We start from the raw sequence: 16,921 nt of genomic DNA, 5'->3' as shown, positions 1-16,921 counted from the left end.
TCAAAGGTATTCAATGGGGTTATGGTTGACGCTCTCGGCAAGCCAACAAAGTTTTTGCATGCCAAGGTCTTCGGAATGCCACTAAAGACTGTGCAATATGGCATGGTACATTGTAACAGTGAAACAGGCAGACCCGGACAGATGGTCACCATCATCTGATGTTTTAAACATATCATGGAAAACAATGATTAATAGCCTTAAGAAGTTAATTTTATTTTATAAATTTCAAATATAAAATTAATATCCGTGTAAGTTCCACGTTATTAAGAGACCTATTTAGAATATATTGCTTTATGGAGAGTGTACCTAAAGAGTATGAAGAAGCATCTAAAAAAAGATATCGATTTTCTTGCAAAAGCCATACTTCCGGCTAAATTAGCAAAACTCGGATTTTTAGTCCAGCAAACAGCAAACCGACCGAAATATACCAATTACAGACAATATACTGATATCTCATGGCCTTAGTTGCTTTGGCGCTTAACACACACACACACACACACACAAGGAGATACGAATCTCTGTAACGCCAATTTTCTATACGATTCCTGAGAAAAAGTTTTCATGATCAACTACAGAAAGAGTTAAAAAAAACTGCAATTATAGTTTTGCAGGGGGAAAAGCTGCCAAGGCCACCCACTTTATTTAGCATGCTGCAGCGTGGTTAGTGCTCGAGGAATATATTTATAAACCAGTTATTGATATTCAACTCAACCTCATGAAGAGATTTCTTTAACTGCGGAACTGTCTATTTGTGAATCGAACTATATTATGCCCCTTTCTGGTTGAGTAGAACGTCACAACCCTCGAAAATTCTTTGTTTTCACTTTTCATTTTTGAAAATTCACAGAAGAAACAAGTTTCGAAACAAATGATACACGGAAACGTTGCTATTTAACCGCCCTGGTTATGTGGGGCAATCGGATAAGATGGCGGCAGAGACCACAACAGAAAGGGAAATGCGGGGACAATAATACGCACGAAGCTTTTCTGTAAGACAGGAAATGAAAGTGAAGTTTCAAGGACTGAAGGAAGGCAAAAAAATAAATAAATAAAATAAAATAAGCGTCATTCGACATATATATGCATTCCGGCCACCCAACTTTCCTACATACAGCTGCGTAGTCAAGAGTTAGTTTTTGGATTCTCAGTGTTGCCTAATTCGACAGTTACTCGGATTTCACAGGTAAGACAAGTTCCATCATGTTAGAAGAACAATTATCTTAACTATACTTTAAAAATGTTAACAGAGCATGATTTTTATTACATAAAAAATTACTGATTAAACTTGGCTTTAAATCAACTAAAGAGTCCTTAAAGGAGTAACGTGCAATCAGGGTCTGTTAAAATGGTAAATAACTCTGAGTGTACGCATTTCTTTTATTTTCCTTTCTTTCCAGCTCACTTATTTAATAAAATCATTTCATTTAAATGTCCGCTGACTAACTAGACATGATTCTCGAGTCTTCTAATTAAAGTCAACGCAATTGAAAACTGTTCTTTATTTTTCAATTTATCTCCAAAATACCATTTACAACAGTTAATTAAGATCTCAATTAAATCATAATCGGCAAGCTGATTTTCAAGTTAACGGAGATTAAATACTTAACTCGCTTGCGAGTACAGCATCTTTAACATGTCACTTGGAATTAATTTGCAGTAAGAAACAGTAACTTCATTACGCCCTCTGCTTGTATTGAATAAGTTTATCTAAGAACCTCATTTGTCTGCGATTCTGGAGCAATGAATCCAGACTTTGTTGCGCACATTGCGAGATCCAGCTCTTTCGCATTCAGAAGTCAAGGTACGCAGTGCGTTACATTTAAGGGACTTTACCACGTAGTAATAATTCATGATTTATAAAAAAAACAAGAAAAATACAACGGCGCTCATGCGCAAACTGAGAACATTTCGTTTCTGCGCATTCACCATATTGCCCATTCATTCCTCCAATCAGCTAACGACCACAACGTATTATAGTCCGATTTTAATATAATTTTGAGTGATTCGGCGAATAACTCAAAAATTGTATGAAAATCCATCTGCTAGAAGTTGAATTATTGCATGCGGACGGATGAACGGATATGATAAAGAATAAAAGACAATCGGCGCTTTTACAAATATATGAAAATTAGCCGAAATAAAATAATTGCGATTAAACTGCAAATTGTTTTTATCTGCACTGATTTTTCTTATTTATAGTTAAATTATAAAATGAAATGTCCCATCAAGAAACCTAATCATGTTTAAATCACCTACAGAATAGATTATGGAAAAGATATCCATTTTTTCCCTGTTGCATTTAATAAATCAATATTAACTTGATCCACTTGATCCATTTTAATATTTATCGAAATTAAAGACCATTAAACAGAGAATGCCATTCTTTTTATCTCTTATATTTTTATTACTGTTGCAGTTTTAATTTTTGATAATTAAACGTACTTTTATGAATTTTGAATATTATGCGTGTTTAAAATGGTTTTACTTATTTTCAAAATTCATTTCCATAACACGTGTAACATTTTGGGAAGTCCCTCATTCTGAGAATTAAACATACTCATCTCGTTTCATTCGTGATTCGGCAATCAACGTTATTAATTCTTTACATTAAATGTAAATGTGAAGAATTAATAATGTAAGAGCGCGCTGGATATCTTTAGACCTAAAGGACGTTTTATCATATTAATTTCAAGAATATTTTAAGATTACGTGTATATACAAATTGACCTAATCCAGTATACAAACCGATATGATATACACTGAGCGATCACTGAATTATGACCACCTACCTAATACTTCGTAGGTCCTCCTTTTGCCCTCAGTACAGCAGCTATCCGACCTTTGAAGTTTTGGCATTAATTCAACAAGATGTCGGAAGCGTTCGGGAGGTATGGCCAACCAAGGTGGGTGTAATGCGGCTAGAAATGCAGGTGATTGGTGTATCCAGACGCCTGATATGCCTTTCCATAGTGTCCCACAAGTGCTCTAGGGGATTGATATCAAGGGGAGTTCGGAGGCCAATCGATATGCTGGAAGTCAGAACTGTGTTCCTCAAACCATTCCTGCACATCAAGTGCCCAATAGCTCGGCGCATTGTCATCTTGGGAGACACCATCTCCATTCGGGAAAAAGTGTAACATAGCGGGGTGTACACAGTCGGCAAGCAGTTGACGATGGCGAAGACCAGTGATACGTTGTTTCACATGCACCAGGGGTCCAAGTTCCTGTCAGTGAAACATGCCCCACACCATACAACCGCCTCCACTTTTGATAGCATGCATGATGGATGAAGAGCCTCATGTTGTTGATGCCAAATCCGTACACGACTATCCACGGTGTGGAGTAAATAACGTGACTCATCTGACCAGCACACCTTCTTCCAGTCTTCTAACGTACAACTTGCATGCGCTTTGCACCAGAAGAGTCTTTCAAGCCAATGAACCTGAACCTTGGTTAGGAGAGGATGTCGTAGGGGTCGTCTGCTGGCATAGCCCATACGTGCGAGCGTGCGACGCATGGTCATGCCAGATATTGTTCCAGGTTGGCCGATGTTGTGTTGGGTAGTCAACTCTTCAACAGTGCTGCGCCTATACGAGTCGTCAGACCCGGCGCTCACCTCTAACATCAACCCTTCGCCGACCTTTGAAGTTTTGCCATCGGGTCGTTGTTTGACCATTTTGACTCCAGTTCTGGTACACTTTAACTACGGCGGCCCTCGAACCACCCCACGAGTTCAGCCGTTTTGGAAATCGAGGCACCAGCTCGTCGAGCTCCCACAATCTGTCCTTTATCAAAGTCCGATAAATCCTTCCTTTTACCCATCACGCTCGGAATTTTACTATACACTGAGTGACCACTGACACCTTATCTATGCTACGTAGGTCGACTAACTGCGCACTCTCGTACCTCACGTGGTCAACGGATCGCATTCAGTTTTCATAGGGGTGGTCATAATTCAGCGATCACTCAGTGTAAAGTACTGCCTTGAGATAATTTCATTTGGTAAAAAATAATTCTATAGAGTCGCCCATATTCCATTTTAAATGTTAAAAGTCAGTGCTATGACTACAAATTTAAATGCTTCTACAACATACATGCAAATTAGGCTTAATGTAAGCGGAAGTACGGCCGTATGCAAGTCATATTCTACTATTATTAGCTATATGGTGCAAGGAAGCCTGAGGCTTATGCTGCAACAGCCAAAAAACAAAAAAAAAAATTTCCCTAGTTACCCTGAGAGAGAGAGAGAGAGAGAGAATTAGAAGGGAATCACCAAGAAAGAGTAGAATGATGATATCCAGCTCAGGCCTCTGGGTATGCCAAGCCCATACTCACCAGATGTGAGCCCCCGGGGGTTGTTATTGTTTGTAGTAGAGTTTTAGGAGCATCAGAGACTAAGGCCATATTGCTTCGTGTATATTGTCTATAAATTGCGTGTGATCTGAGGTCGTTTTTCTGTTTGTTGGACAAAAAACCAGATTCTGGTAGAAAGAACCCTGTTAGCCTCGCCTAAGACCGACTAACTCAGCCACGTTGTGAAAAAGGCCCATAAAACTTCTTCCCCTCATGGACGGGACACGAAGTCAGGTATTTTTCACTGAGGGGAGGATGGTGATCCTACCAACTGTGCTACCCACGAGGGCATCCATATTCTGTGTCGGTGATACAAATATCAAGTAAGTCGCTGAATTCCATGGAGATTGGTTATAATGATTAAAAATAAGGTTCCAGTTCAACATTGCGTGGTTGGGTTGGTTTATTTAATTAGTCAATTCCATTCTCGGTGACACGCTTTTATTTTTATTTATAATACTTTGGTCCATTTTTATGTCAAGAGAATCAAGTAATAGTTACAAGGAAGGATTTAAATAAATAAAATAAAATAATACGCCTGTCTGGATCTGATCACGTATCCCCGAAGATTTTATCCATTTCACTACTGGTTCAAACTTTAATACCATTAACTCTTTAAGTTATGGTTAATATCATAAACTCGATTCCTGGTTAAGATATTATTCGAATGATGCATGATTTAATCTTTGAATATGCAAAACTCGAGGGCCATATCATGAATAAAAAAAACATTTAAGAATATTTTGATAATGAACAACAGAAAATTTATCTTGGCCTTACGCTCTTCTTTCAGGGACCTATTAACGGGGCGGGTGTTACGAACCCGGTTTACCCGAGTAAAAATCATATCTACTTCTATTTTCATCTCCATATATTTTAACTATCTTATTCTTATCTTTATCGACTTGAAAGGTAATGGATTCGATGAGGGCAAGAAAAGTACTACTTTTTTACTTCACTACATTAATTTCGCCTATTTTTAGTTTGAACAGCCTTTACGGATTCATCCCCACCATACCCCCAAGTCGAGTCTAAATACTGTAAATAACTTTGTATATTTATCTGCATCTTTATGGTATTGTAGATGAAATGTTAATATATCTAGCACTTTGTTGGGTGAAGCCCGAACTTTTCTGAAACGAAATAAATAAATAAAACAAGGTGAACATTGCTGTTGATATAATGAAATTCCATCAATTGGTAATTAACAGAATAATATTATTGTACGATTATACAGTATACTAGAATACAAACAATCTGGTGTACCGGCTTGGTTTTGCTTTTTTAATTACCGGGGAGTGTAGTGCGTCCCTGGAGACATCACATCGTGTGAAATACACTAAGTGGCCACTTTATTAGGTACAACTACCTAATAACCAGTGACGAAAATCACTATAAATACTACAGATTACCCCCCTTAGCTCATTGAATAGCCTGGATTCTTTATGGCATGGACTAAACCAGGTGCAGAAAGCGCACCACATAGATGTTAATCAGTTCTTTATGAAATCTTTGAGCTTCTTCATTCTCTACGTATCCGCTGACCTCTACATATCCGCCCTGCATGCTAAGTACAGGAGGAAAAACCTCTACGAAGACTCAGTAAACTAAACGACGCCCTCGTCTCCTGGTGACAACCTCTTAGTCTACAGCGAAGCTCCAGTCGCATCTCATCTGTTAGCTGTTGCGATCGTTGAAAACAGCTCACCTGAATATCTGAAACCGATCATGTATCGTGATTCTCATCACAGTTCCGATACATGTGTTATTACCACCTAAGTAAACACTGATAGATACTGCAGTGATCTGATTTTCCTGTTAGAACTGTAAACGCCATCAATGGTACCACGGTTGATATAATCACCATTCCATCCCAAATCAGGCAGAGAAGAGCCGAGTTCGAATCCCATCAATAACGAAAGGAATTTTTATGAACCTTTATCACAATATGGTTCAGTCTTAACGAGATATTTATCTTGCATGGTTGCACGGTTTTTCCTCGCGGTAATTCGTGTTTTTCGTAAAGCAAACAGAAAAATAACAGACACAATATACATTCCACAATGTCACTGATGCACCTGAAACCCTATACTACCTATACAATACAATACAATACAATAACAATAGAACTAAGCGGGAACCCCCTATTCCGAACTATGGCCCTCATGGGTAGCACAGTTGGTATAATCGCCATCCTCCCCACACCGGGTAAGGGTCCATATTATTGCTAACTATGTATTACTGGTATATGCTCAGCACTGCAGCAGGGCTAAGAACTTTATATTTTAATTGAGAAAGAATTAATATTAATTGTTATTTACATAATTTTATATACACTATTTTTCCAATCATCATGGCAGAATTATAATGATGATGCCCGGATGTTACCCAGATAAACTTGCATTATGTACAATTATAAAGTTAGAACAAAATATACTTAGAAACAGTTCGGATGACTTCATTAGATCAGTTTATCTTCATGTCCGTACATTACCGACAGCACTGTCGATAACTTTTATTCACATACAAGGCATCTGTAGGAAGGAGATGGGGATTCCTCAAAGCTGATTGCCACACTCGCAACTAACACACAGATGCTTTTTTACTGAAGCCATTTCTACGCCTTCAGATGAGAGATCCACTCTGTGATGAGTTGACAGCGTTTTTTGTCCGTTACCAATTTCTGTAGATCTATTTCCATTTTTTTGGAGGTCTTGTATGCATGGAAGTGCTCAAGCCAGTAAGAATCAATCACACATGTGCAGCGGGTCTGTTTTAATATGACTTGAGGACTTAGTCTCAGAAACTCCGAAAGCACGTGCCACTTACATATATCCCAAATATTTCTGACATTTATCTCACCTGTTAGTATTTTTATCACGATCATTGTACTCCTCATAGTGATGAGGTTTGGCAACCTTGGAACGTTCAATTGGTGTGCCATATAATCTGTGGTTCTAGTGTGAGGGGGGAGAGGTGACTCTTGGCAGTCGACCATTTCAAGGTCCAGTATTCGGAACTGAATATTGGCTTCTGTAGGAAGGGTGATGCCCAGATTTCTCCGACATACAAGATTGCGGGATATATCAGGGTCTGTATGTATCTGCTAGTTGTTTCCCTATCGTGAATACAGAGGTAGATGGTGCTTCGCTCTCCATTGGAAACAGCTGAGCCATTTGAGGTTCAGCTGTTCGATGTGTTAAGGAAAATCTAAGCTTCGGATCAAAATATGCCTCATTTATACGACTTATAATATAGGGGCAGAAATAAGGGTATCGGCAGCCCCACTTATCCTAAAGAGGATTTACGCCACGGAATATTAGTTGCTCTCATAACCAACAGCCAAAACTATTAACACAGATAATGACCGCAGAAAAAACAGTCGATGGGATTAACGCGACTTCCGAAGCCAATTGGAGAACAGCAGCTCAAATATGCTCTCGGGCGCTATTAGGGACCCAAACATATGGGATTCTACGCCTGGCATATCCTTGCAGTGGGCAGACAGTTCTCACTGAAGCTTTTTGCCCAAAAACAGCGAAAATTCTGACTACAGTTCAACAGGTGTACTCTTTGGTTACTAGTTGAATGGATTGAGCAAGCTCATGCGCATGGCATTCTTCCTCTTGCTCAGACTAACCACATAGGGAGGCGTAAATTCAAATTAAGAATAGATGTGTGGACATTTGCCCTCAGCTAGTGAGTGATTGATTGTTGGAACAAACTTTCATCTATTGTTGTGGAAGTGGATAACTTAAATTCAAGGAAGAACTAGATAAAGTATTGGAAAACACAGACAGGTGATGTGGGAAGTTTTCTATTTTTTTTTTTTTTTTTGGCTGATGCTGCATAATCTTTCTTGCATCATTTGCCACTACTAATACAATACTAATACTGTTGTACTGAGTTGTTATTTGACTGACTGTAGCCTTTCTGTTATACTGCACAAATCTTGTCAGCCTCCGTTGGCCTCTAACATCAACAAGCTACTTTGAACCGCTTCCGACCACCATGCCAAGTTCAAAGTCACCTAAATCCTTTTACCCTGCCCATTCACGCAATGAATTGCGGTCTCTATGTACCTGTCCACCCGTTTTATATGATACGGTACGAACACACGGTGCTGCTGTTACTAAAGGAGCGCGGCTCTATTTCACGAAAAAGATGGTTGTGCCTGATAAATATGTCGGTTCAGGGAGGGCTGGCCAACAATGTTGGTTTAATAACGATTCGGAACCCAAAGACCATTTATTATGAGAGGACTGCTGACTGCTTGTCGCAATCCGCAGTCCTCTCGTAAATAAATTGCATACCACTCCCGAGAATTATAACTGGCTAGGATGTGTGACAAAAATCAATAACATCCCCCACCCATCTTGAGGGATTCGAAACCAGGCCTTTTCCACGGATTGCGGAAGGAGAGCAGTTGTAATCACTGTGTTACAAGAGGTGTGGGGGATAAGAACCTACTTGAGCTAAAATCTGCCCCCAAATTAATGAGATTATTTGCCTACTGATCTCCTGAATAATTCTTTTTGGCAGCAGGAAGGCTAAAGGCGAGAGTTACATAACAATGGAGTTATACCCCTTTATTATTCAGTTAATTGACTTTTCCATTCGCTCCACTTTTGTTTCCATTTTTGTCCAGCTTTAGCAAATAAAATATTTAGTCCACCAGTGAAATTAATTAGTAATAATGAATTTTCAAGATTGTCTGGTTACATAACAGGATGGATAAGCACAAAAAGCGTACACGTCATCAAAAGGAAAAGGATTAAAGATTAAATAATCCTCTGGGTTGATTATTCGGATAATCACAATCCTGTTAATTAAGGGAGTTTACGCATCCTGACCTTCTAGTTCGAAGGCGGGAGGGGATCATCAATTAGTTTTCTTTGAAATAAAAATGTAACACTTCATGGTCCCGATTAATATTAATAAAATGTTAAATATTAAAGTAACATATTTTAATTTCCCTTTATTAATTATTACAGATTGTGTAGAGATAATATTTATAATTATTATATACTTCAAATGTAAATATTAATGAGTAAACTAAAGTAGCTTTCCTTATATACTTTAAAAAAGACAAAAGTATTTATAGATGGAGTATTTTAGTTACTGAAATCAGAGTGCAATTGAAAGAGCTGTTAGTATAATGACTTCCACCTTTTAAATAAATAACAGAGGTCTTTGTATATGTCTTGATTATTTGAAAGTAGTGCAATACCGTGGCAACGCATTGCAAGGCACTTAAGTAAGGAATAACTAAGTCCATGTAAAAAGATTTAAGTGATGATATTTTTCAGTTCGAATATAATATTAACTCTATGCCGGCAATTAATTCCACTGAAATTTCTTAAGCTGGAAAGAAAGTGCATAATCATGATTTCTGTCCTGCAAATGTCGCTTCACCGCATCACTCTCTTCCTTCACAGTGAAACAACAGAAACTCGATTACACTGCTGCCAGTCAAAAGAAGAAAGGGTTTTTGCAAAATGGTGCATTTTCAAACTAGTCTTCACCTCTATACCATACCGAAATACGCTTTACAAATCAAGAAGTATTTCTACTATTTAATTTTGTTACAGCCTGAACATGCAATTAAAAATATTTGCCTTTATCGGAAACTTAGAATATGGCGAACGTTATCCTGTAGAGATATGGAGGTCATAATCCAAATATAAGGCAAATTTAAGACCGCATTTAGAATACTGTGTCCAAGTACAGAGACCTTGGACAAAGTATTCCAAGTATAGTTATCGATGTGAGTAATGTGATTTACCGAAACGTTGACGAAATATGGAAAATATGAAAAAAGGGGTCCTTCATAGAGTCCTGCAAGGCCAATCCCCAGAAAGCGCTATAATAGGAGTTTACTTTATAATAAAAATAATGATACACGTGTTATTTTTTCAATGCTTTCGTCTTTCCATGAATCAAAGTTTCCCGTACTGGCTTCACCCTGATCTGGTTTCAACGTGTCTCCAAAGAATTCAGATCAAGATAGTATGAATGCCAACCTAACTGCCAAACCAGGTTTCCCCAAAACCAGATGTGCATGAGCTCCATGGGAAAGTGCACTATCGTGATGGACGAGACAGATTGGATTGGAGTTGTTCAAAACGTTAATATGACGCGGCATTGAGAGTTTTCACTATTACTGCTACCAGTGGTCCAGTCTTAATTAAAAAACGGAGCTCACCCCACGACGCTTGCTCTTCCAAACCTAGTTGATGACACGATGCACAGGGGTCGACAGCGTTTTTGAAAACTAAATTTATCTGATGTGCACATTGTACAGCGCGATCCGCCGTTCCACAATCCGTGAACTTTAGGAATCACATCACTCCAAATAAAAGTCGGTCGGTGTTCGCTGGTATTATGGCCTGTAGGCATTTCTGGTGATATTTGAAGAGCTCTCAAATTTTGCAATTTTCGGAATTTGCCAATCTCCTGCAATTTGTTTCATCTAATTGTGCTTTCATTGCGATATCAGACTTCACTAGATCGGCCGCTTTTGAACTTAGTAAGCTGAACCGGTATGCTCGCACTGGAAACATATTACTGACATAATAAGTAAGCAAGCATATCTTCTCTTTGAAACTCTGTGCGCTTTTACTGCAACTGCCACTAACACTTTCCTGATTGCCCCCCCCCCCCCATCCGAAAATCATATCTGAATATCCGCGCAAACTTCTATTGACACATGATTTTATTATATCAAATGTGAACTTATACTGTATCAATTAAAGTGGGATGTAATGAGTTACTTAAGTAAACAAATGTAATGCAAAGGCCAGTTCAAAAGCATGACGAAGGAGAGAAAAAAACATTAAAAACAAACCAATTTTTATGACTAGATGAAGATTCCCGAAGCCATGCAATGGTGGAGCCTATTCTATACTTATTTTCAGAAAATATCTGGAGGAATTTTTCTGCATCTTGAAATAATTCGATACCACATGTGCGTGTGGGTAGTGAGCATGTCTGCTGTTACAATCTTACAGAGAAAAGTTCGAAGTTTAGTTTACCAAGATATTATGTAAACAAATTTATTTACTGGAGCTTATTTAAACTAAACAAGACTCTCCCTTTTAACCGTAAATAAAAAATCCTATCGTGTTAATATCATTTGACTCGAATTGAATTTTTTATTAAAATTATTTGAACTGACCTTTGAAGCGTTAGCAATTTAGCTATACTGTTTTTGTGTAAAAGTTATGGGGAATTAGAAGCTCAACTTACATAATTCACGCGGCCTAAAGCTGGACTAGTAGTAGTAGTGGCATGTGATGCAAAAAAGCAAGTGTATGAGCTTATGCAGCATCAGCCAAAAAAAAATCACACCATTCCCTCTAAATGTTTGTCCAGTTCCTCCTTAAATTTATTTAACCTATCAACTTCCACAATGACAGATGGAAGTTTGTTCCAGCAATTAACCACCCGCTGGCTAAAGGCAAATTTCCGCACATCTATTCTACATCTGTCTTTTTTTAATTTGAATTTATGCCACCTTAGGTTCGTAATCTGAACAAGTTGAAGGATCTCATCAGAATTCAGCGTGCTGAACCCATTCAAGGCCTTATACACCTCAATGAGATCACCGCGCAGGTGCCTCGTCTCCAGCCACTGCAATTTGCAAAACATAAGCCTCTCCTGGTAAGAAGACCCCTTCATTCCCTCACCAATCTTGTTGCCCTTCTCTGTACACGTTCAAGCAAATCTACATCCTTCCTAAAATGAGGCCTCCAGACCTGTACGCAGTACTCAAGGCGTGGCCTGACCATTGCCTTATACAGAGGGACAATCACCTCCTTTTCCCTGCTAGCAAAATTCATCATATATCATTGAAAAAACCCCATGATCTGCCCTGGCACGTGTCTGCATTGCTCAGAAAACTTCATATCTGACTGCACAATTACTCCCAGGTCTTTTTCATTTTCTACCACCTTAAGTGTAGTACCACACAGTTGGTACGTTTCTCTGGGGTTACTTCTACCCATATACAGTACTTTGTATGCATTTGTTAAGGTTAAACTTCAGTTGCCACTTCTTAGCCCATCTGCCCAAATTATCTAGATCCTGTTGCATAGCACACTGCCATTACTGTCATTAACAACCCTGCCAACCTTTGTATCATCTGCAAACTTCGACACTAAGTCTGATATACCTTCATCAATATCATTGATAAATATACAAAACAACAGTGGACCCAATACCGAACCCTGTGGGACTCCACTAATAACATTAGTCCACGAAGAGCAGCACCCATTGATTACCACCCTCTATCTTCTCCCAATCAACCATCCTTTTATCCGTTGTAGCAACTTACCCTTAATACCATTCTGCTCCAATTTGTACAATAGTGCAACAGTGTCAGAAGCTTTCCTGAAATCCAAATATATGATATCAAAATTATTTTTTGCATCCAGTTCCTTTGTAACCACATCATAATATCCTATTAAATTTGCCAGACAAGACGTTCCCTTAACAAACCCATGCTGTGTCTGAATTATTGTTGCAGTCTTGTCTAGATGATTCTGCAATGCAACTTTAACCAGTGACTCCATTATTTTACCCGGAACAGAAGTTAAACTAACTGGTCTGTAATTACTCGTGTCACCCTTCGATCCTCCTTTGTGAATTGGGGATACATTTGCACATCTCCAGTTCGTGGGGACCTCCCCTGAGTCCAAGAACTACTAGTGGACAGTGGCTGGTTCAAACAATAGGTGGAGTAAGCAGCCTCTTGAGTCCCAAAACTAATCTACTTAAGTTTTCTTTGGTACCAATGGAAACCACGTACCATATTGCTTTTTTTTGGAACCAGAACGGCTTAAAAAACAGCTATAGAGGTTTTGAAATGAATTTATGGCTTACTATTAAAATGAATCGCAACACGGATATTATTGTGGTTACTTTCGAGGAAGTGCCAATGCCATGTTGGAATGATTAAATGAAATCATCTCATAGGAGAGTAAAATCAACCTTAAACATAAACTACAAAGGATGTAAGTTTAGTAATTTTATTATTTAATGTATTCATTAATGTCCATTTACTACTTTAAATATTAAATAACATTTTTAATCCTACTAGAACTTTTAAAGTGTTATCCTTATGAAAAGAAAAAGAAAATTTCCATTAGACTGTGCTAGCCAAATTCAAGTCTAATATCGAACTTCACAACCCATAAGAAATAGCCGATCCTTTAAAAAACACATTACAGAATCGCCACATAAAAATTAAATACTTCCTACGAAAAAGAGGCATGGGTTAGCTACATTTATATTTGTTACCACTTTCAGGACTCCATTATGAAATGGAAAGATGGCACACTTCTACTGGGACTCGCTGTGTGTGTGGCAGGATTGTTTTGGAATCAGGTACGAAAATATTATGTTAATTATTTTAATTAGAATTAGCACAAGGATTGTAGCAATTTGATTCACAGGAATGTAAATAATTTTAATAAATGTTTCTACCTTGCTGTTTTCTTAGGCAGGGCACTAGTCTTCTGCTATTTGTCAATACTTTCCATCGTTGGATTGTTTATTAATGAAGTAGTTAGACAGTGGTTCCCAAACTACTGAGATGTACGGACCCCTTCAAAAATCAAAAAAGATTTGCGGACCCTATATATAACATATGCATATATTATATATATATTCAAATCATTATATTAGGGCCACCCGTAATTTCTTACATATACCCGTTTATATATTATGTCTGTAAATTGCGTGTGTTCTCTGTTCGATTTGCCTGTTTTCTGGACGAAAAAACCCCAGTTTCTGGAGAAGAAAACCTTGCTATCTACGCCTGAGACCGGGGGGGGAGAATGTTTCTGGTGGGGGAACCTTGCTATCTACGCCTGAGACCGACTAACGCTTGGGCTAACGGAACTGCCAAGGTCACACTTCTAATCTTCTATATCGTCCTCTCCTGCTCATTATATATATATATATATATATATATATATATATATATATATATATATATATATTATTAAATTCAGTCTCCTACTTTTTTTCCACACTGTGTATAAACATGCACCAAAAGACACGTTCCAATTGTATCCCTGGTTCACTCATAATTTAATTCCATGCGATGAAATAAACTGTAAACCTTAACACAAAGTTTCTTCAGATATATTTGAGATTACATTAACCAGATAGTTGCGGTCTCGTGCAGAGTTTCAGGAACAGGCACAAATCACTCCTTATTGTGTAATTCTCCAAACGTATTCAAAAGACAGGATACTGTCTGGACTATATCCGTATATGTGTATTGTGTCTGTGGAAGTGTGTATTCATGGGCCAATTTGCATGTAGTGTGGACTGAAAAACCAAAGAATCTACGAAGACTTCGATGATGACCTCAGTGAATTGATATATTCGTTTACTTTATTTTTTTTTTCTAATTTGAGCATCTAGAGAAATCTACGGGATCTGCCCATTTTGGCAATTAGGATATTGAAGGCCCACCTCCTCGTGGTGAGGACGGGTACTCATTTGCTACTGCCCAGCTGACTGTGCCATATACAAACCACACGTAATATATACACTACAAAAATCTGTCGATATTAAGGTGATTATTGGACGAGTTGAACTATGTTCCAAGTGCAGTCGCCAATAGAACACTTATATAGATACAAACATACATGTTTTTTTTTTTTTATTGGGTATTTGAGCGTTTTTTTTTTGCTTTTCATAAATTTGTAAGAAAAGCTTTATAATCTGAAGGAATTTCTTAAACAGAATCAAATGACTGTAAATATAAGATTTTTGTGTATATGTATATTGCATATATGTAAATGCAATGGACCATAATTGAACAGATTAATTCAGCTCCAAATGACTCATTTACTTTTAGCTTCAATAATTTCTCGTCACTTTCCTCTGAGTTATCACAAAGTTATTTAGCTCTTAGTTAGAATTCGGTATAGTTCTGGTATTCCCGTCCCGAAAAACTTCACGTACGAATGCAGATTCAAAAAAATTATTGTTTGTCACCAACCTGAAAACAGGATCGTCAACAGTTATGCTATTCACATCTAGTAGACCAAAGAACGCATGCGATTTCAGACATAAATATACTGACACTACACAGACTTAGTTGGACTAATATGGTTTATCACTTTCCTTGTAGTGTTAACATAAGCAAAGAATTCTTTGTAAGTTTCCTTCATATCCTTAGCCAAAGACTTCACGTAATCTGCCTTAGTTTACTTAATCCCTTTAGTGATTTGATTTCAGACTAGTTGTTAGTTACTGTATCTTTCTGTATCGTCTGATAATTTATATCACCCGATGCATTTTTCCTCGGAACACTACGACGTCCTGTTATCAACCTTCTGTTGAGGTTGCTGCGTCCACAGGTGGAAACATTTCCAACTGGACTGTGGTAAGAAAGCTCAATTCAAGTGGACTCTCAGCAAGGAAGCCAGTGGATTTGTGTTCCATTATCCCCAAACCACCGCAGAGCTAGTCGAAACTGGTGCCATGACTTGAAGCCCTGAAAAATGGAGTACAGTTCTCTCTCTGATGAGAGAGACGTTGTTTCATCTAGAGACAACAAGAAATGCGGTACCATCCCTCCAACATCAGAGAAAGGGACACTTAAGGTGGAGGCTTTGTTCTCGTGTGGGGAGGAATAATGATCAATGGCCGCACCCCTCTCCATGTTTTTGATAGCGGTACTATAACTGCGCAGAGGTACCGAGAACCGATCCTGGAACACTATGTGCGATTTTTAAGAGTACGGTTGGTCCAGATTTTCTTTTCATGCATGACAACGCCACTGCATATAGAGCTCAAGTAGTGGGGAATATCTTGAAATTGAAGATATCCAACGATTGTCGTGGCTAGCACGATCTGAGATCGTGCAACATATATATATATGCATATGCAATAACAACATATGCTTCTAATTCCGCTTTCATAGAGCCGTTGATATTAAAATTCGTTCCAAGCTTATCCCCATTCAACGGATTATGTTTCTTGCTATGCTCCGGGCCTGCAAGTACAAGTGTCCTCCGCTACTCTGCAGGTTCCTGCTGAAGCTTTACCACTAGACCTGTATGTAATCTTCAAAGAATTGTGTTATCGTCTGGAGCACGGAGTTCCTGCCGATGTTCTGCGCATCTCGTGTAACCTAACTGCTGATATCAAAAACAAGAAACAGACAATTTGGAATTAACTTACCAATGTGTAACAATCACGATGGGATTCCAGTACCCGCCGTTTTTTACCTGTAGTTACCTTCCTCTCACCAAGAACGTTAACAAATGCTCTTCTCCCACTTAAAAAGGTCATATATACTTACTGGGCACGGCTCCATCAACTCCAAACTATTTCAATTTTTGGCTTGTGTGACACCAATGTCTGCTTGCGTGGTGCTGAGCAAACCTGGACGCACATTGTATATCGCTGCGACCTATGCCACGACGACAGATATAAACTACAAACTGATGTCAGCATTTTTTCTGAAGGAAATGAGACGACATCGATCGAAAATTCTCTATCGTTCTCAGCTCTACAATGATTTACCTCTGCTGTTTTCACCAAA

At 38.4% G+C, this 16,921-nt stretch overlaps 1 protein-coding gene across 1 annotated transcript in view; it reads left to right on the top strand.

Moving 5' to 3' along the window:
• The first annotated feature begins 1,113 nt into the window (after positions 1 to 1,113).
• LOC150079003 (uncharacterized) overlaps positions 1,114 to 16,921 on the top strand; it is a 62,868-nt gene continuing 47,060 nt past the window's right edge. Inside the window, exons 1-2 of the mRNA XM_090383510.1 lie at positions 1,114 to 1,183; positions 13,663 to 13,740. Coding sequence (XP_090239636.1) covers positions 13,672 to 13,740 — 69 coding nt within the window. The 5' untranslated portion in view covers positions 1,114 to 1,183; positions 13,663 to 13,671. The remainder of the gene's footprint in view (positions 1,184 to 13,662; positions 13,741 to 16,921) is intronic.

This window comes from Mastigoproctus giganteus, chromosome 10, assembly GCF_048544385.1.
Source record: "Mastigoproctus giganteus isolate SK-2022 chromosome 10, ASM4854438v1, whole genome shotgun sequence".
NCBI lineage: Eukaryota > Metazoa > Arthropoda > Arachnida > Uropygi > Thelyphonidae > Mastigoproctus > Mastigoproctus giganteus.
The sequence above is the reverse complement of the archived record's forward strand: the minus strand, read 5'-3'. Positions and strand labels throughout refer to the sequence as shown.